This window comes from Magnolia sinica, chromosome 19 (genome assembly GCF_029962835.1).
Source record: "Magnolia sinica isolate HGM2019 chromosome 19, MsV1, whole genome shotgun sequence".
In the NCBI taxonomy this organism is placed as follows: Eukaryota; Viridiplantae; Streptophyta; class Magnoliopsida; order Magnoliales; family Magnoliaceae; genus Magnolia; species Magnolia sinica.
Window position 1 is genome coordinate 39,382,676 of NC_080591.1, and position 25,086 is coordinate 39,407,761.

Consider the following 25,086-nt stretch of genomic DNA (forward strand, 5'->3'; position numbering starts at 1 on the left):
CGTCCGAAACCGCCACTGCCAAACAGCCCCGTTCCACACGCGCGGATTAGCTACTGCAGGTTGAGCAGCGAGACTGGCTACTGAAGTGACATCAGCAAGTTTTGTGGGCCCCACTATGATGTATGTTTTGTATCCACTCCTTCCATCCATTTGGAGAGATCATGTTAGGGTGATAGCCAAAGAACGAGTTAAATCTAAAGCTCCAGTGGACCACAGCACAGAAAACAGTGGGACAATGATGCCCACCATTGAAAATTTCTAAAGACCACTAAAGTTTTAGATGAAGCTGGTATCTGTATTTTCCCTTATTTCATGTCTTTTTAAACTTTTGAATAGGTTGGATTTCAAATAAACATTATGATGGACCTTAGGATAGTTTTAATGGTGGGAATCACTCTCTCCACTGTTTTCTTTGGTGGGGTCCAGTACAGATTTTTATTTGCCTCATTCTTTGGTTCATCCCCTAAAATGATATCTAAGAATGGATGGACGGTGTGGATATAACACATACATCATAGTGGGGCCCACAGAACTTGGTGACGTCACTTCGGTAGCCGACTCGCTACTCAACCTGTCAGTATCTAATCCGCGTCCGTTCCGCACTTACACAAAAGAAAAAAATGGAGGAGAGTTAAAAATAAAAAAGAAGAACAGTAAGGGTTAGGGCTTCCATTGCAAGAGCAGAGAGCCGGAAGGAGACGCTGAGTGAGAGAGAGAGAGAGGGGGGGAAGGAGACGCTGAGAGAGGGAGAAGGAGACGCTGAGAGAGGGAGAAGGAGACGTTGGGTCAGAGCAGGTAGGTGCACTTTCAATGCAGCTGCGTTTCCACCACCCTCTCCCAAATTCGAAATGGATAGCCGTTGCCTGTAACAAAGTAACCTGTGACTTGAAAAACACCTAATTCCTCTGTTACATTTCTTGCTATCTTACCTGATAGAAAGTTACAGGTTGAGACTTTGTTACCTGTAACATTTCTCCGCCAAACACTAACTGTAAGAAAGTCACCTGTTACTTTCTTACATTTTACACAAGTTACAGGCATCCAAACGGCCCCCATATCTCATTTTCATTTTCCGTCCGTCGTCGACGCCGTATCTTCCTCGGATGATCAAATGGTGGAAAGAAGGAAGCCTCTCATCCTCTCCTCTACAAAAACCCTCCTCCATTCCGTGCTCAATCCATCACCAACAGAAAGGAGTCCTCCATCCGATCATAGCAACCCGTCGTCTTCACTACGATTAACGGCTGGGATTCTCCGTCGCTCGGGGGATTCAATCTCCGGCATTGGTCTGAAGGAGGCCTCATTGGACAATTCAGCTTTCATCGGTGTCTCCGCATTGGTTTTGAAAAGATTGTCCGTAGCTTCTGGCTCACTGGTAGAATTGCTTACTGGTTGTCTTCATTATCTTTGTGAGTTTGATTTTGTTAAGACTCCGTTTGGTTGTGCCATTCAATTGGATTGCAATAATTAGTTGGTGGAAATAACCATATTGCAATTAAATGCTTCTGGCAATTGAATATCCTATAATGGCTTGAACGGGGCGTCCTGCAATTTGAGGCCTACTTCTCTCATTATGTGAACATAGCCTCAGGTAAACTCAGTTGTGCATCCAAACTCAGTCGTACTGCCACGACACAACTGTAGCTTCTTGGTAGTTTGAAGAAACCATTGAATAATTGTGCCAAACTCACTGGCTCAATTTTTTCTTTTTCTTGATTTTTTTAATGTGTTGGCATTTATTGGCATGCATTTAAGCAATTGACTCTCACCAAATGTGTCCCACTGCCGATGTGGCACACCCAAAAATCAAACTCATCAACGATCCTAGCCATTTGATCAACGAACATTTCCCCATTTGATGGCTACCAATTGTGTATCCCACAAGTAGATATCATTCAGATCTTATGACTTGATTTTAATCTTATCAAAATGATGTGTGATTCAAAGTGACTCTTGTTTATTGAAAGACCAGTAGGTGAATTCAAAAGTAAAATGTAGTGTTTTGCAATTGTTGATGCTTGTAAAGGTAGCTTTATTGGATGGACTGGAAGGTGATGAAATGGAGCAACAGGTAACATACCACTTAGAATACTTGTTTGCAATGTTTGATGGTCTGGATGTTTTATGCAATTTGTTGCTCAATGGGAAGTAACAAACAGGATTCAAAACAGAAACTAGTGCAAAAATTTGAACTGATTCATAGCAGATTCAAAACTTGAAATCTCCAGAAAACTAAGAGAAAATCCACACATAAGAAATTGGGGATATATATGAATGGACTTTGAACCGTTTGTTCAACAATCTACCAGCCTGAGGCTAGTAATCATCATAAAGAAATGCTCCCTCCCTTCATTACTACCTCATAAAAAGAAACTCAAAATTTCGTTTAATTAGAAATCATTCATAAACCATCTCTTATATATTATGACCAAGAAGCCATATTTATAATCATGCATATACATATTTCTATATTTAAGTCCAATACTACTCTGAGAAGACAGTCTGATCTTTCTAAACATAAAGAAGCAGGTAAGGGAAAGACTTGAAAAATATCAATGTAAATATGAATAAGAAAATAAGGAAAAGACTCCTAGCAAGTCCTTGAAATTAGCTTATGTACGAGAAGAGGGATTCTATATGTTATATGCATGTCAATATTAGAAGATAATTTGAGTCTTAGGAAATCCTAGCACGTGTGGTCAGGTGGGCCTAAATGCCCAATCTAGGCCTCTATTGTACACACGTGGAATTGGCGTGTCCTGTATGGACTATGGAGTATGATTGCATTAACTCCCTCCCAGCTTGAAACAATTTTTCTTATGGGTTGATGCGTTTGAAATCTGAGAAAAGGACCTTTAATGTATGTGCATGTATAATACATGCATTCAGCCCTAGGCCTTTTAACGTGGGTTCGGTCTAAAGGTCCTACTTATTCAATTGTTCTCACTAACTTGTTCAACTATGTGGACAACCTATTCAATCAAGTACGGATTTATGTTTCAACACTCCCCCTGAAGCTGTAGCATATACATCAAACATGCCTATCTTATTAGTAATAAACAATCTTTGTGTACGTGGCAGAGGCTTGGTGAATACGTCGGCTAACTGAGCTTTGGATGGAACATATTGGGTGAGAACTTGGCTGCTATCTTCTCTTTGATGAGTTGCAGTCCACCTCTATGTGCTTCGTCCGTTAATGGAAAACCAGATTGTTGGCTATGTGTGATGTTGCTGGATTATCGCAGTATGGAATCATTGGTTCTCCATTGAAGAGTTAGAAGTTCCAGCAAAAGTGATTGTATTTACAACATATCACATACTGCATGACCCATGGCACTGTTTTCCGCTTCAGTGTTTAATTTGGTGACAACTATTTGTTTCGTGCTTTTCCAGGTGACCAAGTTCCCTCTATAAAGGTACAATATCCAAGATGTAGACTTCCTGTTTATGACGGAATCTGCCTGATTAGCATTTGCGTAGGATTTGACTTTGAGGTGCTCATGAGATCTGTAGAGAAGACCTTGCTTAGGAGTATTCTTCAGATACTGAAGGATGCGGACGACGACTTCCTAGTGCTGAACCTTTGGTTGATGTATAAATCTACTCACTGCACCAACTATGAATGAGATATCTGGTCGAGTAATAGTTAAATAAACCAGTCTTCCAATCAACCTTCCGTATTTCCCTAGGTCTTTCAAATGGTTCACCTTGATCCGAAAGTTTCTTGTTTGGATCCATTAGAGTGTCACGTGGTTTGCCCCCCAATAGTTTTCTTTTAATAAGTCTAACAATACTTCTGCTAAGATAAATTGATTCCTGATGCTAATTGGAAGCCCTTACATCATGGAGGGAGAGTGATGGGCGGCTTGGATGGGCCCACCATAATGTTTATGTGAAATCCGCATTGACCGCTAGGTGCCTCACCCCATGTTAGACAAAGGGCCCGAAAAAAATCCCTATCTGTGATTTAGGTGGACCACATGATTGGAAATAGTGTACAAGGCAATGCTTGCCCTTCGAATTGTTTCCCTTGGTGTGGCCCATATGAATCACGCATCGGCCTAATTTTTGGGCCCCATGCCTAAATATTGATGTGGCATCTAAATCTAATGGTAAGAATGATTTTCATATAATCATCACGGTGGGCCTTGTAAAAGTCAAGGGTGGACATCTCTCTCCCAAATGTTTCCTTTGGTGTGCTCACATGAATCACAGGTTAGCTTGATTGTTTCAACCTAGGCCTAACGTGGGATTACACATCTAATGGTTAGAGTGGATTTTAAATACACATCACAATGGGCCCCATAAAAAATCAAGGGTGGCGTCCCCTTCACAACTGTTTTAAAAATATAGATTTCTGCTCATATATTAAAAAAAGAATTTTATGGGACACCTATACTTGGTTTTTAACAGGCCCACCGTGATGTGTATGTGAGATCCACATCGACCATTAAATTTTGTAATCTCACGTTATGTCCAGAGCTAAAAAATCAGGCTAACTTGTAATTCATGTGTACTACACTAAAGGAAATAGTTGGGAGAGAGACGTCTAGAACCCTAAGGTGGATCTCTTATCTGTCATAGAGCCCACCCAGTCTGTGTTAGCATAGGACTCCACTCAGAGATGCCTGTTAGATTGATAAACGAGTCCTTGCCCTGGGGCTCCTTTCAAGTACCATAGGATGTGAGCTATGGCCTTCCAATGTTGAGTCTTTGGTTGGTGCATAAACTAGTATGCCATTTTCATTGTAAAAGAGTTGTTTGGTCGTGCGATAGTAAGGTTTATGAGTCTACCCACTAACCTTCGGTACTTCCCATGGTCTTTAAATAGCTTGCCTTTATCATCAGATAATTTTCTATTTGGGTCCATTGCGGTGTTGGCTTGCATTGCACCATAGCAACCCTATTTCTTTTAGAAGACCTTGCATGTATTTTCGTTGAGATAAAGCAATCCCCGAAGTAGATCGAGCCACTTTGATACCTAGGAAGTATCTCAAGGCTCCAAGGCCCTTTGAACCTCTTATGCATGTGATTCTTGAATTATGTGATGCCACCTTTATCGTTGCCCATATATTGTCTACATAGACGATTAGAGCCACCATTTTCTTTGGAGCCTGTTTGAGAAAGACAGTAATCAAAGACAATAATCGATGTAACAAATATGAAAACCAAAGGTGACTAACACATTGCTGAAATTTTCAAACCAGGCTCATGGAGAATGCTTCAATCCATAGATAGCTTTTCAAAGTTTGCATACTCTCCCTCTCTCTCCCTGAGCAACAAACCATGGAAGTTACAGCATGTAAACTTATTTGGATAACTCACCATGGAGGAAAGCATTCTTGATGTCCAACTGGTACAACGACTAAGACCTGTTAGCTATAACAAAGATCAAAACTCGAACAAAAAAATCTAGAGAAGAAAGTAGAGATATATTACCCATCATGTGATTGGTGGCCCCTGAGTCAATCACCCAAAGTGATGAACCAGAGGACACAACAAGGGCGTTACCTAAATTGGTGAGAGAGGTGGAGCTAGAGCTGTACACGAGTCGAACTGAGTCGAGCTTCGCATAGCTCGGTTCGGCTCGGCCAATAGCTAACCCTAGCTCGAACTCGGCTCAGCTCAGTCCTTAAGCCTGTCTGGCTAGCTCGGCTCGTTTCGGTCAACAGCTTGGGCCAGTTCAAGCCGAGTTCGAGCCTGTGCGGCATTTTCTCAAACACGTAGAATGCATCTTCAATTTCTCAAAGAATGCAAAACAGTAACAACATTTTTACTGGTATTTTATCAAACACCCGGAGAGCAACATCAAAATCAAACACCCAGTGAGCAACATCAAAATCAAACACCCGGTGTATCCATTCCTTCCTCACCAACACTTTGTTGAGTCATTTCATCAAACACTCGGTGAGTAGCATCCATATCAAAATAACCGAGTCACCTAGCTTAAGCTCGAACTCCCCTCGGAATTTTTTCGAGCTCCAAAAACCAGCTTGACTCGGTTTGAATCCAAATTTGAGTCGAGGCGAGTCGATCTTTTCCGAGTTGAATCGAGCAAGCTGACCGAGCTAACTTGACTTGTGTACAGTTCTAGGTGGAGCCAAACGAGGCCGAGTCTACAATAGTGCTCTTCCAAAGGTATTGCTCATCTGCATGATTGGTCTTTGGATCCAATTGATCCAGCCAACCAACCAAAAAAAAAAGAAGGAAAAAAAGATAAGCACCACATCTCACCACATTGGATGCCTTAGAACCCAATTGGTTCTGAAAGGGCGAAAGAAACGAGTAGATCTAATCAGCCAATCAAAATGACAAGATGATGGAGGCTTCAAACGATCACATCTTCACATCTAAGCAAACTTGATTGCATGAAGTATCAACGCTCTGATATCATGTAAAAGGTCCCAATGGACATTAGGATCAGCGTGTGGTGCATAGAAGAGAAGCAAGAAGTAGGAGAGGAAGAAGAGGAGAATGATAGAAGAGAGGGGAGAAGGTGGATACATGAGTTAGAGAGAGAATGGGAGGAAACAAACTTCGGGTTTTGCTTCTCCCGTATTGCTTTTATTAAAAGGATAATTACAATGAGAACTGAGTTCCATGAACATGCCAACCCAACAACACAACTACACATGCGTCTAATAGAATAGGCCTATACATGAGAATGACCCACGTGGATTTCTACAATCTTAATTTGCATTGTGCCAGGTGTTGACGTAGATTTGTACTCGGATCTGAAAATTGATTTTGCATTGAATCGTACAAATTATACTTCGACAAATTTTGTTTAGACCTTTATTGAAGGACTGGATCTATGGGGACATATGGATGGGAATTCATCTAAATCGACTGATAAAATGGAATACGCAAAGTGGAGAGTTACAGATGTCAAGGTATGAACATGGATTCTTAGCTCGGTTAATGCTAGATAAAGGGTCCATACTTCTCCAAGTGGCTCAAGAAATGTGGGAATATCTGTATGACTTCTGTAGCCAGACAAGCCAAGCTCATAAGTAACAGGTCAAATATGATGCAGGACATGAAATTAAATATGGAATGCAAGAAATCAAGCTTGTGATTATACCAATTTCAAACAGTCACAAAATTCCACATCCTACATACTATCAAACATTCAAAAAGGGGAATCTATGGGGTCCAAACCTACACAATTTTAGGGCTGGATCAAATAAAATTATAAGCCAAATAAGCCCAAAGGAGTGTAAGAATCATCCATTCTTGCAAAGGATTGTTTCCAACTTAAGAGATTCACGAAGTTTCAATTTGGGGGAAAATCTAGAGTTTGAAAATTGGGGATAATTGGGATTTGAGACTCTTTAAGGTTAGAGATTTGGATTAAGGGTTTTTATATATATATATATATATAGCCAAAAGAGAAGGAAATAGAGGAAAAAAAGAACTCGGGATGACCCATGCATGCTGGGCGGTAGATGGGCCTGGACACACGTGCGTGACAGGTCGTCCGCACGTGTGTGGGGCCCACAAAGTCGGAAATCGACTTCTAGGCTGAGATCAGCCAGGGATGGGCTGCCTCCATGCTAAGTTTCGCGTCGATCCATCGTAAGGCATGTGCATAGTATTCCGTCGAAGTTTCAGCCCCTCAGATGGGCCAGAATCTGAAAATTTGTTTGTGCACTGCTGTAGGAGAAAACTTGGATACGAAAGTGGGTGTATCTGAAGGTGGAAGGGTTGTGGAGGGTGATGGATATGGTGCATAAGAAGATGAAGATGATTTTGAGCGGATGTAGCTTCACACCATGGTAGTTAGCCCTTCGAGGAAGGGAGGGCTTCGCACCCAATTCGATTCTTCAACCCAAAGAGAGAGAGAGAGAGAGAGAGAGAGAGAGAGAGAGATGTAGGAATTTTTATTCATCAAATATCATTGCAATACCTACATGGGATTGCTATATTTATAAGAAAACTCTAAACCCAAAAAAGACAATTACCCTTGCGCCATGTGCGCGCACTAATATCAAAGCTAAAGCAAATAAAATAACTAATATAGGCAATTAAAGTCGTTCATGAAGTTTCTAATAACAAAAATAGTTAAAACTCAAAATCCTAGATCATCTAAAGTAGTGGGCCATGATCATGAGATCCGATGGAAGAATCTATGTGATGATCGGGTCCACTCCAATGTTCCATAACGGAGCCCCCTAATTATGAGGCCCTTCAAAGATGTCATCATCGATCCAAATCGAAAGTGGGGCTCGCCTCCTCGAATACGTGTGTAGAGGGGGCGTGTGCATGATGTCCCTATCAACTTTCCCCAGCTACGAAGGTTTCACCACTGGCGAAACAAAGCTCCTGAATTGCTCCAAGATGTCTGGATCAAGTCTTTGAAGCTCCTCCTCAGTGAGCCACATATCGTCTGAAGTTGGGTGTGACTTCCACTTGACAAGGAACTTTTGAAAACCGCCGGCTAGCGTCAATACAATCTGATGGTCTAGAATATTATGTGGGAAGGGTAGGTATAGGAGGTAGAGGCTGGGAAGATAGGTTGGGAAGAGGCCATGGGTCAAGGGAAAGATCTGGGGAACTGGGATGCTTAGGTGAAAGGCTGGACAATGTGTCAGTGGTCCCCTGAAATTAAACTAGATCCTCCATATTGAATGTGGAACTAATTCCCATGGAAGGTGAAAGATCTATAACATACGCGTTGGGACCATTTCATTTTATAATTTTGAATGGTCCAGCAGTACGCACGTTTAATTTCCGAACGGTTCCCTGAGGATACCGCTCTGGCCTGATGCGGACCATCACAGAGTCCCCTTCATTGAATCCCTTGAATCGTTTATGTTGGTTTGCAGAAAATTTGTATTGTTCATTATTAGTATTGATCTTTCGCTTGATTTTTTGATGTAATGAATGAATATGATGTGCAAAGGAATCTGCAGACTCTGATGGCCTATTAGATAGGAACATAGGGACAAGATCAATAGGCCTTCTAGGTTTCTAACCAGTAACGACTTCAAAAGGACTTAAACCTGTGGATCTATTGACAAAACTATTAAATGCAAACTCGGCGATAGGTAGTGCAGTGTCCCACGTCCTGGTGTGCTCCCCCACTAAACACTTTGAGCAAGTTTCCTAGGCTCCTATTGACCACCTCAGTTTGACCATCAGTCTGAGATTGGGTATCTTCACCAATGGTGGTGTTTACTCCGGTGGAGGTTTCAACTTGATGGACGCGTGCATCTAATTGGTCCAAATGATTATTAACCTGTTGTAAAGATGCTTGCATCCATGGTGTTCAACTTTTGGGTTATTCTCTTAAGAGACTTGGTAAGTTGCTCGGTGTTCATGATGGGGTGCAGACCAAAGCCGCGTCCAGTACGTGTGGGCATGCACTACACAACTCAAGGGGTCCTAAGATGCAACTATATGCGCCTAGACTCCACTATATGCACCCTAATGACCTTAGATGAACCTATAAGATGATATATGGACGAAATTACGCAACTCTACAAAAATCCAGCAATATGGCTGTTAAAATAAATGGACAACAGAAAATTCAGCAGCCTATATCATGAATTATGGACCTCTAAACAGCCCTAATTGAATGGGTGCGGTGCATAAAAAATAAATAAATATGAACCAACCCTTAATCATGCATTGTATTCCCCTATGACAACCTTGGTCTCTAATACCAAATTTGATGCAGGACATGAAATTAAATATGGAATGCAAGAAATCAAGCTTGTGATTATACCAATTTTAAACAGTCACAAAATTCCACATTTTACATGCTATTAAACGTTAAAAAATGGGAATCTATGGGGGTCCAAGCCTACACAACTTTAGGGTTGGATCAAATAAAATTATAAGCCAAACAAGCCCAAAGGAGTGTAAGAATCATCCATTCTTGCAAAGGATTGTTCCCAACTCAAGAGATTAACTAAGTTTCAATTTGGGGGAAAATCCACGGTTTGAAAATTGGGATTTGAGACTCTTTAAGGTTAGGGATTTGAGACTCTTTAAGGTTTCCGACTTCTAGGTTGGGATTGGCTAGGGATGGGCTGCCTCCATACCAAGTTTCGCGTCGATCCATTGTAAGGCGTGTACGTAATACTTCGCCGAAGTTTTAGCCCCTCAGATGGGCCAGAATCTGAAAATATGTTTGTGCACTGCTGTAGGAGAAAACTTAGATACGAAAGTGGGTGAATATGAAGGTGGAAGGGTTGTAGAGGGTGATGTATATGGTGCATAAGAAGATGGAGATGATTTGGAGTGGATGTGGCTTTGCACTACGGTAGTTAGCCCTTTGAGGAAGGGAGGGCTTCGCACCCAATTCGATTCTTCAACCTAAAGAGAGAGAGGAAGAAACGCAAGAATTTTTATTCATCAAATATCATTGCAATACTTACATGGGATTGCTATATTTATAAGAAAACCCTAAACCTAAAAAAGACAATTACCCTTGCGCTATGTGCGCACACTAATACCAAAGCTAAAGTAAATAAAATAACTAATCTAAGCAATTAAAGCCGTTCATGAAGTTTCTAATAACAAAAATAGTTAAAGCTTAAAATCCTAGATCATCTAAAGTAGTAGGCCACGATCATGAGATCCGATGAAAGAATTTATGTGATGATCGGGTACACTCCAATGCTCCATAACGCAACCCCCTAATTATGAGGCCCTCCAAAGATGTTGTCGTTTATCCAAATCGAAAGTGGGGCCCGCTGCCTCCTCGAATACGTGTGTAGAGGAGGCGTGTGCATGATGTCCCCATCAAAATAGGACCTTCACAAGTTAAAGCAGGGCTTATTTTTATTCTAAAATTAGCAGTCTATGGAGTGAGTCGACTAAGATTGAGCAGCACGATATTAGCATTGCTAAGTTGTCAGCGGTCTGGAAAATTCCCAATGCGCGGACATTGATGGAGCTTTTCATTAAGCTTCACAGTGACTTTGAGCTGGTGAGGAGTGCAATTCTAAATAGGAAAGATCCTAGGATATCTATGGATGCATATTCAGAATTACTTGCTGAAGGGACAGCTTTACATCCCCGTTCCTTCACCTATGTCAGTTGGTGATGCTGCCTGCTATGGCTGCAACCCCTTTAAAAGGGAAAGGAACTATATGAGTCAAATTAAGTGCTTCCATTGTGGTAGGATCAGTCATATATCCACTCTGTATAGACACCTAAAATTTTGTAATTTCAGTCAGAAGTTGGGTTATTTAGTTGTCAATTGCCATACTTGGATTGTTAAGGAACATGATATAGCTGAAGGTTCAAAGGACAACGCTACTCATGTTGTTGCTGTTGGTCCCTCTAGAGTCGACACTTCTCAATCAGATGCATTCCATTCACCGCTAGCCTACCTCACCCTTGAGTTTATTTCCCAACTTGTTTAGGTTGCTTAGGCTCTTTCTGCTTCAGGTATATCTGTTGGGAAATATTTAGATCAAAGGACTTCTGAATGTGCTTCTTAATGGCCAGGCTCATCTGCCTAAGAATAAGTTATTGAAGTGCACTAGCTTTATAATTTAAAGGTAAAAAGCTCCTTTTCAACTTGGCCTCCATTTAATCCAAGTTGAGATAGGTAGAACTGTGTCAGAGATCTCTAACAATCTCATGACACCAATTCAGTGCCAACCCCCTTAATTTTGAAGCAGCAAAAATGTAACTTGGCAGGCCGTGACAACTGTTACCACTTGAAGTGATTCTCTAATGACCTTAACCAGTCATGGAAGGCATTGGGGCTCAAATTTCCTATATAATCTTTAATTTCTATATTCATTAGATAGGTTGGGTCATCAACTTGAGGAGTTTGAGTTTCCTCAGCATAATTAGGATAATCATGATGAGGTGTAATAACCCTGATTTTCGTGACCCATTTGAGATCTCGACTAAAACAAATTAATATTTGATTTTTTGTTATTAATAAAAACCAAGCACTTAGCCCAGTTAGTAAAAACACTCTTGATGGAAGGATATGTTAGCGGATCGATTCCCCACACCGCATGAATTATATTTTTTGTCAAAATCCACCAAAACCTAGTGGAATCTTCTAAAATCAGGGTTCTCACTCTATTTAGTGGGGAGATCTACAGGAAATTCCTGCAGAAAACCCTGAACTTAAGAGCTGTTGGGAGAGAGAAGGAAGCCCTGCGAAAGGAGAGAATCCCCCAGGTAAGATTTCACCTTCCCGTTCTTATTTTTTGTCTAAAATCCCTAGATCTAACCAATGGCTTAACCCTACGTCCATCGTTTTGACTTATGGAGCTTTTGAATAAGGAAAACGGTTTCTGCGCAATTTCTGTGTATTAAGAAGATTGACTTTGAGAAAACCGGTCGTGTCATTCTAGGAGATTCAAATATAAGGATCCTAAAGTCATATTATGTTGGGACTTCGAATTTTAGAGTGATTCGATTGAGGAATTTCCATAGCGATCTATGAAATTGTATAACCTATAAGAGCTTTTGTCGAAAACAGATTTCAACTATCAATTATAGATGCCAGATATTCGGATTTAAGTGATCTTTTGGTTTTCCTGAATTCGATTATGAGAAAAACCTTTGGATGGGTTAGACCCAATTATGTAATCAATGGAATTAATCAAAACTAAGGAAGAAGAAGAAAAACCATAAATTTTTTTGAAAATCTGGATCGCATAACTGAACATATTCGATTTCGGTCGATCGATTGAAGTCAATGTTCAATCGATAGAAGGAGGTCGATTTTGTCGAACGACCAAAATTTAAAATTCGTAACTTTGTTCGACTAATCGAACTCGAGGTTCGATCGATCGAGGGTATCCTCAAGCGATTTCGATCGATTGAACTCGTTCGATTGAGGACGACCAAATTAGTCCAGTGAGCAAATTGATTTAATCTCACCATGCTCGATCGATCGACGAGCAAGATTTGATTGATCGAAGGTGGTCAAAAGTGTCCAAACTTAAAAAGTTAATTTGAAAATTTCATCGATCCATGGTCGATCGATCGAGAGATCGATTGAGGGTTCTCAAGCAGGCTTGATTGATTGATTGCATCGATTGACGGTTCCTGTTGTTTTCCAAATTCCAAGTTTAGAATTTATGTTTGGTCATCGTGCTTGGGTCAAGGGTGGAGCCCACTTGTTAGAATGTTATGATTGAATTTGAGGATGCTAAATCATCTTAATATGGCTTTGAAGCATAATTATACAAAGCGTTCGATTGATTGAAGTATTCGACCCTACCTCGAATAGGTGAGTGAATCCTAACGTGTCTCATACTTGTATGGTTAAAATAGATGATGTGGATGTTATGTTTGATATGACTGTGATGATTGCTATAATTGGCATGAATGATATGATTATCGTATTACGGTGCTATCATGCTAATTCAATTCTTGATATATGATTTCCATTTGAATATGTGAACATGTATGTCATTACAACCATAAATTTATTGTTTCCTCTCGTATTGGGAGATGTATATGTGACTGTGTATGTCAACGCATGGACATAGAGCATGCATCACATGCATCCATAGTGTTCCTGCGCTGATTCCTAGAGTCCAGCTCTAGATGACTGCATGCACCTTGTGCCTTGGAATCCTGGGGGATCTTCCTTGATGGTTGCACCTGGTAGATTCGTTGCCAGAAGCCACGTAAGTGGAAGCCTACTCATTGAGTAGATGAATGTATTACCCATGCCTACCTAGGTGGATGTCTGTAGGGTACAAGCTACTCATGCCTACCAAGGTGGATGTCTGACGGGGATGATTACGGGTTGACGGATATCGAACTTAAGCAAGCGGATGATCATTCCACTTGACATGCATATCATGACATCTCTGCATTCATGCTCATACTGCATACCCTTTTGTTTGTACAATCTTATATTGTGCTATGTACGAACCATGTTGGGTTTACTCACTAGCCTAGCCAACTAACGTCATGGATTAAGCAACCGTACAAAGATGGATGATGCAGGATGACTCAATCATGTGTAGGAATATGAGGCTGGGTTGGCGGATGAAACTTAGGATTAATGGTTTTACTTGGCGGAGGACGAGCTCGCTGCATTAGATGGATGAAAGATATTATTTATTTATTTGTTTTTTTTTTTTTTTTTTGAGATTTATATTAGAAACTTTAGTTTTCTTTCATGTTAACTGTTTGATTTGAATCATGTTTATAGTTATAACCTTGTTAGACAATGATTGATTGTTTAGTGGAATAAAGTCCTAAATGGGTGGACTTAGATTGTTTTTGGGAATTTATCTTACGAATGTGAATGTTTTGAATGAAGTATTGGTAGATGGAGTAGGACGGTTAAGTGTGTGAATGTTGATGTGATGACATTCTAGAATACATATAAGTGTGCCTCTTAACAATCGTCTAATGGATGAATTTATGTACACTTAGTGTACGAGTCATGGATCATAACTTGGGTCTAAAGGTGTCCACTCTGTATTTGAAGTGCGGGGCATGACATGAGGGGTTTTGGGTGCTCATAAACTTGCCTAAGGTATTAGGGCTGTTAATAACCTGTGTAGGTCTCGTTAGAGCTGGGCATCGAGTCAAGTCGGACCGAGTTAGCGCTGACCCAACTCGATCCGGTTTTGAAATAGGCCTGACCCGAACTCGACTCGACTCGGTATCGAGTCCAGCATGTAAAAAGTATCAAGTCAGTTCGAGTTGGCACCGATTCGAATCCGATTTGGAGAGAGAGAGAGAGAGAGAGAGAGAGAGAGAGAGAGAGAGAGAGAGGAGGTTGTGCAAACTTGAAGGGTGTGCCTGTGGAGCCTCTGTTTCTGAATTTGCAGAGATGAGTTTTTCCTAAAAAGAAAAAAAGAAAGAAAGAGTAGGGTGTTTGTTGGGCTTGGAAGAGGAGGATGAGGAAGGGAGGGTGTGCATACCTTTAGGGTGTGCTTGTGGAGCCTCTGTTTCTGAATCTGCAGAGATGGGGTTTTCCTAAAAAGTAAAAAAGAAAGAAAGAGGAGGGTGGTTGCCATGATCGGAAGAGGAGGAGGATGAGGGAGGAAGAGAGAGTTTAAGATCGGGTTAGGGTTTGTGTGTGTGTGTGTGTGTGTGTGTGTGTGTGTGTGTGTGTGTGTGTGTGTGTATATATATATATATATATATATATATCCGAAGCCGAGTCGAGTCGGTTTCGGATCGAGTTGAGTCACGTCGAGCTACTGGGTAACTCGAACTCGACTTGGTTTGAGTTCGGATTGGGAGAAGCCTACTCCGTTCGGACCGACTCATCCATTTGGTTCGGGTCGAGTCGGATCGGAACCGAGTCGGACGAGTCGAGTTTGCCGGATTGAGTCGTCCATGCCCACCTCTAGGTCTCGTGCTCATACCTAGTGTTTTAAGTATCGACGATATCGGTTGATATATCCCACGATATATCTTGTATCCCACTTGTGTGATGCAAAACGCACAAGTAGTGGGATATATCCCACATGTTCGATTTGGTAAGCATTTTCGATTTTCAATCCTTTTTTTTCCCTTGTAAATCATGTTAAATCAATGTCAAATTGTTATAAAACATGAAAAATCATGGATTGGGAGCTTCAATTTCGAGATTTGGAGGAGATGGGCCGAGTTGTGAAAAATTGAAAAAAAATTAAAAATTCCCAATTTCTCGCAAATCAGTTGCAATCTGTGTCCAAATAAAAAATCAAACATGTATGTAACCTTATCTAGTGATTCTTCTTTTGCTTATGAATGTATTGCTTGTGTTTCCACACGTCTTCTTACATTTATAATTTATATGAATAGACTTTGAATATTCTTGCATCAATTTAGTTAGACAGCGCATAGATTAGGACCCTATACAAAGAAAACCTATTATGTGCACTTGTTTTTTGTAATGTTTTGATTTATAATTGTATATTGATGTCTTTCTTAACAATAACTGAAGTTTCATTGAAAAATTCGACCAATTTCCCAATGTTTCCCCATGTTTCTAACAATAGCGATACATTACGCGATACAACTGATATATCCCATGCGATAACTGATATGTATCTGTTTCCCAAGGGTGTGATACGTAACGCGAAACCGATATTTCGAACACTGCTCACGCCCATGGTTCAGGCCATCTTTACCCAGCGTTTGAAACCTGTGTTGCCTATGCAAATAATTCCCATGACTCCATATACACTTTGGGATTGGCACGTGGCTTTCTAGAGTTTTTCCTGCTATCCTTTTCTAGGGTGGTGTCACCCAGCTTTGTTTTGTGCTGTTTACCTTCCATCTTTGCCATCTGGTCATCCATTTGGCTCAACTGTTCTAGAAATTGTTGGTGCACATCTCTCTGTTTTCTTCCGCTGTCCTAGAACTGTAAAGACTACGAACTGTTGTTCAACTGTCTACTAGCCTAAAGCTAGCAAGCACAATAAAAAAATTATTCCCCCCTTCATTGCTTCTGCACAAGAAACTAAGGATTTCGTGCATTCATAAATCATGCATAGATGAGACCTACATATGGCAAAGAAGCCATATTTATAATTATAAGCATGCATATACGTCTTTCCATTTTAATCCGATTCCAATCCTAGGAGACAATCTGATCTATCTCAACATAAAGGAAAGTCGTGCCAAATTTCTTTCTAAGCATTTAGGAGCAAATAACGAAAAAGACCGCTACTTAAAAGTAACATAAGTATGAAAATGAGGATTCTATATGTTATGTATGCTAACATTAGAATAAGTTCTCCTAGGAGAGACTGCCACGTGTGGTCAGGTAAAGCCTTGTCTAGGCCTCTTCTTGTACATGTGTGGAATGGGGTGCAATTGCATCTACACGTCTGAATTGTAAATTCGCTAAATTTGGATGTAGAATGTTTTAAGGTGTTTTACTTTAATGCACCTGAATTCTAAGATTTTCTTTATTTTTAATTAATTTTACGAAAATCATAAATCTTATGATTTATGATCTAATTCAGTGTATTCCTTTAATGTTTCTAAAATGTAGCCTACATTCAAATGTTGTGTGCATTATTCTTCAGAGAAATGATGCATGAGGACATGCTGAACAATGTGCAATTCCCTATGGATTGGTGCTGTACAGTGGAGCTCACCTCCACAGTCCAGTCTTTTCCCATTAGGGGGCACTGACTTTATTTAGAACTTCTTTCCTCTAGTCCTCCGTTCGTAATTGTTCTTCTTTCTAACTTTGGGTCCTTTTCTGTAGCAAAAACTATAAGATTCTTGTATCATTCACTGCAGTTTTGAGGTTTTGGTTGGATTTTTTTATTGGTAAAAACTAATATATTATGATCGGTTTCTTTTTCTAGGATTTTGCTGGTTGATGTAAATTTTCTGAAACTCATTCACTTTTCTTATAGGTGCTGGTCAAGAATGTTGAGACAAATTTAGGGAGGATTGGTACAGTCATTGTTTTAGATCCTCCTGACACAACTCTTCGAGGATGCACTAATGAGACAAAGTTACCTTCTCAATCTCAGCGCGTGATGGCCATTCTTCCTTCTTATGCTTTCCCTCGAACAGATCATCTGACCTTAGATCGAGAAGTTGCATATCTATCTCCTGTTTTAGCATTTAACCTTGGATTGCATGTATCGTGCTGGAAACTTCTTGTCCATGGGGGCCAAGAGTCTTTGAAGTTGTTGTTTGAAGGCAAAGAGAGTGAGTCAGATGAAAATGGGATCAAGGGTTCTGCCGTCCATGTGGAACTTCTTCCTCGGTCTCTTTCGCCTAGGTTTGCCTCACATTTGAGGGTTTCATTCGTGAAAATACCAGAATGTGGTACTCTAGAATCACTTAGGGGAAGTTCACTGATTGAAGCCGAAGATCGTCAAGAGATGATTGATTCAGCTTTGCATGATTACTTCAAAGTTGATAGGTATCTTGCAAGAGGTGATATTTTCTGCATTCAAATAAATTGGAATTGCAATTCAGAGATGTGCATTCCGTGCAGCAAGAAGACCCATAAAAATATCACAGGCATTACTATCCATTTCAAGGTTATTGCATATGCTGTTTTTCTCTTTTCTCATCAGAGATGTTGGAGCTATAAAGAAAAATTAAAGCAGAACCATACATATCATTGGCTAGGCCCGATGGATTATACACGTACAGCCTACATTTTGGTGATTCTAAATGTTCCTATGGGGTGCTCCATAATGGATGGGGGATATCTGAAAATCTCCCCCATTGGATGATCGTATCTTTCTGGTTGAGCTCCTGCTGAATGCAAATGTTTATAATTGGCTATTCTAATCAGATGGCTTGAATCATCCAATGAGGGAGATACTAGTCCATGATCAGACAAACCACATCAACAGAATAGCTTACCAAGAAGTGATCCCATTTGTACCATTACTTCGTCCAACAAAACAGAAGATGCTGTTTCTTTCAGTAGATCATCACATATTACTTCTATGATTGCAATGACAGTTCTGGTTGGTGGTAATTTTTGTTTTTAGGTCATAGCAATGGAGCCGTTAATTGAACCTTTTCTTCGTGTCAATTGCAAACAAACAGCACTTGTACTTGGAGGGAGTGTGGCTTCTGCTCTTCCCCCTGATTCACTGATTGGTGATTCCAAAGTACGTATGCCTTTGCAAGGGGATGTAGTTAAGAGTTTGGCATCTGTTCTTACACCACCTTTATGCCCGTCAGTGCTTTCTTCAAAATTCAGGGTCGCCGTTCTCTTGCATGGTCTTGCAGGTGAATTTCTGCCCTTTTTTCCAGCTTCAAAAATACATGGATTTCTATTTTCGACGTGCTTACTGACTTTTGCTTAAAGCTTGTAAAGTGTATTCTCAATGGAAGCTGATTTCTTCTTATTTGATAAAGCATGTTGACATGTTGACTATTTACATTCTTGAATCTGTTGAATATGCACTATTTGTTATAGGAGTTGCTTGTAACATTGCTCTTCAAATAATTCCCACAGGGTGTGGGAAACGAACTGTTGTTCAATATGTTGCTTGTTGCCTGGGACTGCATGTGGTGGAATATAGCTGCTACGATTTAATGACGTCTTCAGAAAGAAAGACATCTGTTGCACTTGAAAATGCCTTCAACACAGCTAATAGGTATTCTTGAACATATTGAGTTTTTTACATAATCTCCAGGGCCCTAGGCATGTTGTTCGTTAAATCTGTCTGTTGCAATATGATCACTTTACAATGTTTCTACTCTGTCTTGAGTACTTCTGCTTCTTTCAGATTAACCAAAATTTCATAATATCATATAGCTGATTCTACATATCTGGTAGTCTGATGCAGGACCATCCAATCACTACACAGGACCCACAAGGGGCTTCAATGCTGGCCAGTGGAAGATCAGGCCTAGATTATGGTCCAGTTGGACTGTGGTGTCCACAGTCCAATTGGGCGGTCCAGAATATCCATTGATTGGACTGTTGGGCACACGGATCCAACTGTAGTCTTTTAGGGGTTTTGAATACAACCATACAAGTGAAAAGGTCCTTTTCTACGGCTATAGAGACCTAGATTAGAATACAATTAATATTTGGACTCAGGATTTTTCTCTTATTTATTTTATTACGAGTTTCTAGGATTAGGTCAAGTAAGAATTGTTGAAAGGAATTTTTTCTGTATACAATTGAATAACTAATGTACATAGGGTATAAAGACTAGCTAAATAAGTAGGGAACTGGGCCTAAGCCCACAGCCAAAGGCCCATTAAGCCCTACACATTGTACATGATTTGGGAATTTATAAAAGAGGGGAGAAGCCCAGGGTTGCGTGCATTGAGCAAACCCTAAGTATACTTCACTCTTTTTTTTTTTTTTAAATTCTTTTTATTCTCATTCTCTCTCTTTTCCCTTCTTCCTTCTCTTGCAACTTCTTATGTTATCAGAGCTTGCTGCTTTGATCGGCTGAACAGATTCTTTTCCTTCATCTTCTTCTTCTCTCTGACTGTCTGGGTGCATCTTAGACTGCCATTTTGATAGTGTGAAATCTTCACATTTTATTTTTATTTTTTTTTAATTTTTTACAGGTAGAACCCAACCGTTAATGGCATAAGTGAGTGTTCCTCCTAGAGATCAATTGGATCAGCCTTTTTTTTTTTTTTGTAAAGCACCATTGCAAAAACATGCCTTATTGACTGCCTCATTGATACTCCGTTGTTCTTGATGATGATTGTGATTGTAAGAAGGATGCTGTGCAGATCATCTCACTGCAAGGTCCTTTGATCCTCAGATCTTCTGCTGGGATAGCAGTTCATTGGTGGGCAGTTGTTTATCCGTCCATGACTCTCCATCATTGCTGTGAGATCAGGATGCTGCTGATGACTCAGCATCACATCTGGACCTTTGATCTTTGGATCCACTTCGCTCAGCACACCCTTTTTTGTCATCTCTGCCCACCTTTATTTTATTTTATTATGCTCTTCCATTTGTTCCGCGGCGGTCAATCTGTTGATCGCAAATCCTCTTACATATGTTGGATTCTGTATGGATGTGGCCCACCTTTGGGCTTGCTATAGACGTCGCTGATCTTTTCCCAGACCTTGCATTCTGGCCACATGCTAATACATGTTTACTGGACTCTGTTTGCTGGTCATTTGTTGCTATAGACTTTGTTGCTGAATCTTCTATATCATCACATCTGAACTGTTGAACACCTACAAAACATTATTACTTGGCCAAGTGAGCCTATATCTCTAGACATATTGTTCATCCACGTGGGAATCTGCTCTTTTAAAAAATAAAAATAAAATAAAATCTGGGCCATTGCCGTGATCAATGGTTGTTGGAGTGCTGGAGTTATGGCCCTGGTTTGTGTTGTTGGAGTGCTAGTGACTCCCAGGTGGTGCATGATTTTGCTAGTTATTGATTTGTTGGAGTTGTCGGAGAGCTGGTAACTCCCTCGTGACCAACCTTTGAACACTTGTTGATGTGTTGGTGTTTAGGGCCACACGTGTTGGGGCCTTTGCTGCCGGACCTTTCCCGTGTTGCTGGACCGTTGCTGTGTTCTGGCATTGTGGATGTGGTAGTGATCCATTGTTGATGGTGATTGGACGCTGCAATTAGTGTGTTGGCCCCTTGCTGGCCCATCACCGGCCCACTCTGCTGTTCATGTACTCAACTTATTTTAGTATTTATTTTTCGCCGCTGATGGGTGTTCACTATTAGTGATGATTGACTGGCCCATGAATTTGACAGTTGCTAGTTGTTTGAAGCCTACACAGGGAATACAATGACAGACCTCTTGACATCACTTGCCACCTCAGGGATTGTGCTTGCTGCCTCTTTTGGATTGTCATCTTGGGTAATTAACTCAGGAGCCACTGACCATAAGACAGGTTGTTTGTCCCTCTTCTCTCTCCGCATCCAATTCTTGCTCTCCAGTTTCCTTGGCTAATGGTTCTCGGTCAAAAGTTCTTAGTTGTGGTAGTATCTCAACACCAAGTCCTCACATTACCTTACCCTGTTGTATGTTCTTGAGTTTCCTCTTAGCCTGCTGTCTGCAAGTAAACTTACCAAAACATTGAACTGCTCTGCCACCTTTTATCATTCCCATTGCATATTTCAGGATCTCAAGACAGATAATTGGTGGTGGGCGTGAATTACGAGGATTATACTGCTCGGAACCTTGCGTCGGTATAGCTGGTCTAAGTGCTCGTGCCCCTCTATTACAGTGGCATGCCCGGTATGGACAGCCCTCGTTAGACTCCTTGAGAACTCTTGTTCCTTATAATCTATTTCCTCTATTGAAAGTGAAGCATGTCAATTGGCTAAACGTAGATATACCTTTTTGCCACAACTTCGTAAACGGAGTCTATCATCATTTGAGTTAGTCCATACGGGTGTTTGGGGACCAATTCGATTACCTAGGTTTCATAGTTTCAGGTATTTACTTGCATTTATTGATGATTATTCTGTAATGATGTGGGTATTTCTGATGAAGGATCGATCTGAAGTATTTGACATGTTTAAATTTTTTTAGATTTGATATACGTACTGAGTTTGACACCAAAATCAAATGCCTTCGGTCCAACAGTGCTCTTATGTATCTCTTAACCCGTTTCCAAGAATTCCTTACTTCCACCGGCATTATCCATTAGACATCCTGCTCTATACTCCACAACAGAATGGGGTTGCCGAAAGGAAGAATTGACACTTGCTTGAAGTGGGATGGTCTCTTCTTACTCATATGCATGTACGTAAGCGTTTTTGGCACTTTGCTATTCGTACTGCATGTCATTTTATTAACCGAATGCCCTCCTCCATTCGTAATGGCAAAACTCCATTTTCTATGTTATTTCTCAATGCTTCACCATTTCCCATACTCACACAGGCATTTGGTTGCACTGCATTTGTCCATGCTCTACATCCTAGTTCTGATAAGGTTGATCCCCATGCCATCAAATGTGTTTTCTTGAGGTGTTCTCACACTAAAAAAGGGTATAAGTGCTTTGACCCACCCCGTAATCGGATACTGGTTAGTGTAGATGTGAAATTTTTTCGAGGATACACCATTCTTTTCCCCGCCCAGTCAGGGAGAGCATCTCTCCTCCATGGGAAATCTCTTTCCCCTTCCTCGGCCTTCCGTTTTCCCTCCTTCGGATGCCCCACATTCCTTGAACAAGACGATATCCCCTCGCAGGACTGTTCCTACGGTCCCCACTTCACGCCAATCAACATCTCCTTTGGTAGAGATTCCTGCAGCATCTCCTTCACCTTCGGAACAATACATCCTGATTGCTCTTTGTAAAGGTATTCGCTCTTATACCCTTCACCCATTCTCTAATTTTGTGTCCCACTATTGCTTGCGTCCATCCGCTCGTACATTTGCCATGTCTGTCTTAGTCGTTGTTCCTACATCGCTTCATGAGGCATTAACTCACCCTGGGTGGAAAAGAGCAATGGAAGATGAACTTGCTGCTTTGCATCGCATTGGCACATGGTCTCTTGTCACTCTTCCTCCTGGAAAGAAAGCAATTGGCTGTTAGTGGGCCTACACTATTAACTACCAACCTGATGGCACTATTGGACGCTTAAAGGCAAGACTTGTGGCTGCCCCATAAGGCTACACCCAAACTCCTAGAGTGGACTATGATGAAACTTTTTCTCCTGTGGCTAAGCTGAACTCGGTACGAGTGTTGATTTCTATTGTTATTAGCCGGTCTTTACCTCTCTATCAACTTGACATCAAGAATGCTTTCCTAAATGGAGATTTAATAGAGTTTACATGGAGCAACCTCCTGGATTTGTTGCTCACGGGGAGAATTGGAAAGTGTGCAGGTCAAGGAAAGCCATTTATGGACTAAAACAATCTCCTCGGGCATGGTTTAAAAAATTCAGTCAGACTTTGGATTAAATATGGCTTCCACAAGTGCCAGGTTGATCATATTGTTTTTGTGAAGCGGAATTCCGGAGGGATGGTAGTGTTGATCATTTATGTTGGCACCATAATCATCACAGGAAGCAATGGAGTTGACTACATAATCATCATAGGAAGCGACGAAGTTGGCATTTTGAAAACCAAGAATCATAGCAAAAGTTGGTTATAGATAAGGATCCTTACTCTTGCTCCGGTGGTAGACCTTCAGGAGTTTCAACACCCGGTCAAGGGTTCGAGCATCCATAAGTGGTGAAATCCCACTAAGGCGTGAGTGTGTGGGGTGTGTGTGCGTGTGTTATGAAAAAAAAAGAGTTGGTTATAGATAAAAGATTTTGGTCTTCTATGGTATTTTTTAGGGATTAAAGTGACCTAGTCATCCACTGGGATCATCTTATCCCAAAGGAAATACACTCTAAATCTGTTGGAAGAAACTGGACTAAAGGGGTATAAGCCATGTGATACTCCAATGGACCCTTATAACAACTTATCCAACAACAAGGGAGAATTCTTCGATAGTCCAGAGAGATACAAGGAAACTTATTGGCAAGCTAATTTATTTAGCCGTTATGCATCTTGTTGGCAAGCTAGTTTATTTTACTGTTACACGTCTTGTTGGCAAGCTAGTTTATTTAGTTGTTACGTGTCTTAATATATCATTTGCTATTGGCATGATGAGCCATTTTATGCATCAACCATGGGTCCAACATTAGGATGTAGTCTTACAAATTATCCGGTACTGGAAAAATGCTCCAAGAAAAGGATTTCTCTACAGGTCCAATGGATATCTCCAAATTGAATCTTATGCAGATGCAGATTGGATTGGTTCAGTAACAGATAGAAAGTCCACTTCTGGTTACTGCACATACATTAGAGGCAACCTGGTTACATGGAAAAGTAAGAAGCAAACTGTCGTTTTCAGATCAAGTGCCCGAAGCAGATTATAGATTTATGGGTAATGTAGTATGTGAGCTATTATGGATATGATCACTTTTACATGAACTTCCACCCTTCAGTAGTGGACCACTGATCTTGTATTGTGATAATCAGCAGCACATAACCAATAATCCAGTCTTTTACGAGCAAACAAAGCACATATAGAAGTAAACTGCCACTTCATTTAAGAAAAAGGTTGAGTCTTCATCCAATACATTCCATCCAGGTCCAATTAGCTAATCTTAGTGTTTGCATGCCGATAATATTAGTCGATATTATCTGTATCATAGCTAAGCAATACGAAACCCCAATGGAGTATAAAAAAAATCCACAATATTACTCAATTTATCACAATGTATCGTGCAATATCAAGATGCCGCGAGATATTGTCAGTCTCCTTTTATTGTTTCCTATGTATCAGATATTGTCAATACTATCAGCGAACTGCGACTATGTTGAGAGAAAACGCAAAAAACCTCAATTTCTCATCTTTTTCCTTCAGTCTTCCCTCTTCTAAACACCTTTCGGGTGGATTTTGGTCCATCTTGTTGAATCTTTTAGGAGAAAAACAAAGATTTCAAGCCAGAATCAAGATCAAATCGGATTTGGGGCCAGTTTCGATTCGGTGAGTATTCTCGCAATTTGATCCCTTTTTTTTTCTTTTGTTTAAATCATATCAAATCCGTGCCAAAAGGTTAGAAATGCTTGATTCTTTATGTTTTGCATGGAAAAGCAAGAGATTTGAACCTTCAATTTTGAGATTTGAAGGTAGGTGGTCTGATTTGGGGAAAAAAAAAAATTCCTCAAATCTCCCAAATTGGTTGCAATCAATGTTGTCAAA

The 25,086-nt window shown here is 40.5% G+C and overlaps 1 protein-coding gene across 14 annotated transcripts in view; it reads left to right on the forward strand.

Moving 5' to 3' along the window:
* The first annotated feature begins 673 nt into the window (after positions 1-673).
* The window catches only part of LOC131234441 (peroxisomal ATPase PEX6), an 81,367-nt gene continuing 56,954 nt past the window's right edge, over positions 674-25,086 (forward strand). For 3 of the 14 annotated variants that reach the window (XR_009165711.1, XR_009165712.1, XM_058231324.1), the window contains exons 1-5: positions 675-1,375; positions 17,316-17,954; positions 18,417-18,660; positions 18,890-19,031; positions 21,501-21,617. Coding sequence is in view for 11 of the 14 variants with exons in the window: in XM_058231324.1 (XP_058087307.1) it covers positions 1,112-1,375; positions 17,316-17,954; positions 18,417-18,660; positions 18,890-19,031; positions 21,501-21,617 (1,406 nt within the window). In the remaining 3 variants the exon portion in view is untranslated. Of the gene's footprint in view, positions 1,410-17,315; positions 17,955-18,416; positions 18,661-18,889; positions 19,032-21,500; positions 21,618-25,086 lie in introns of all 14 variants that reach the window. The other 11 variants (XM_058231314.1, XM_058231317.1, XM_058231320.1 and 8 more) reach the window with 9 other exon arrangements.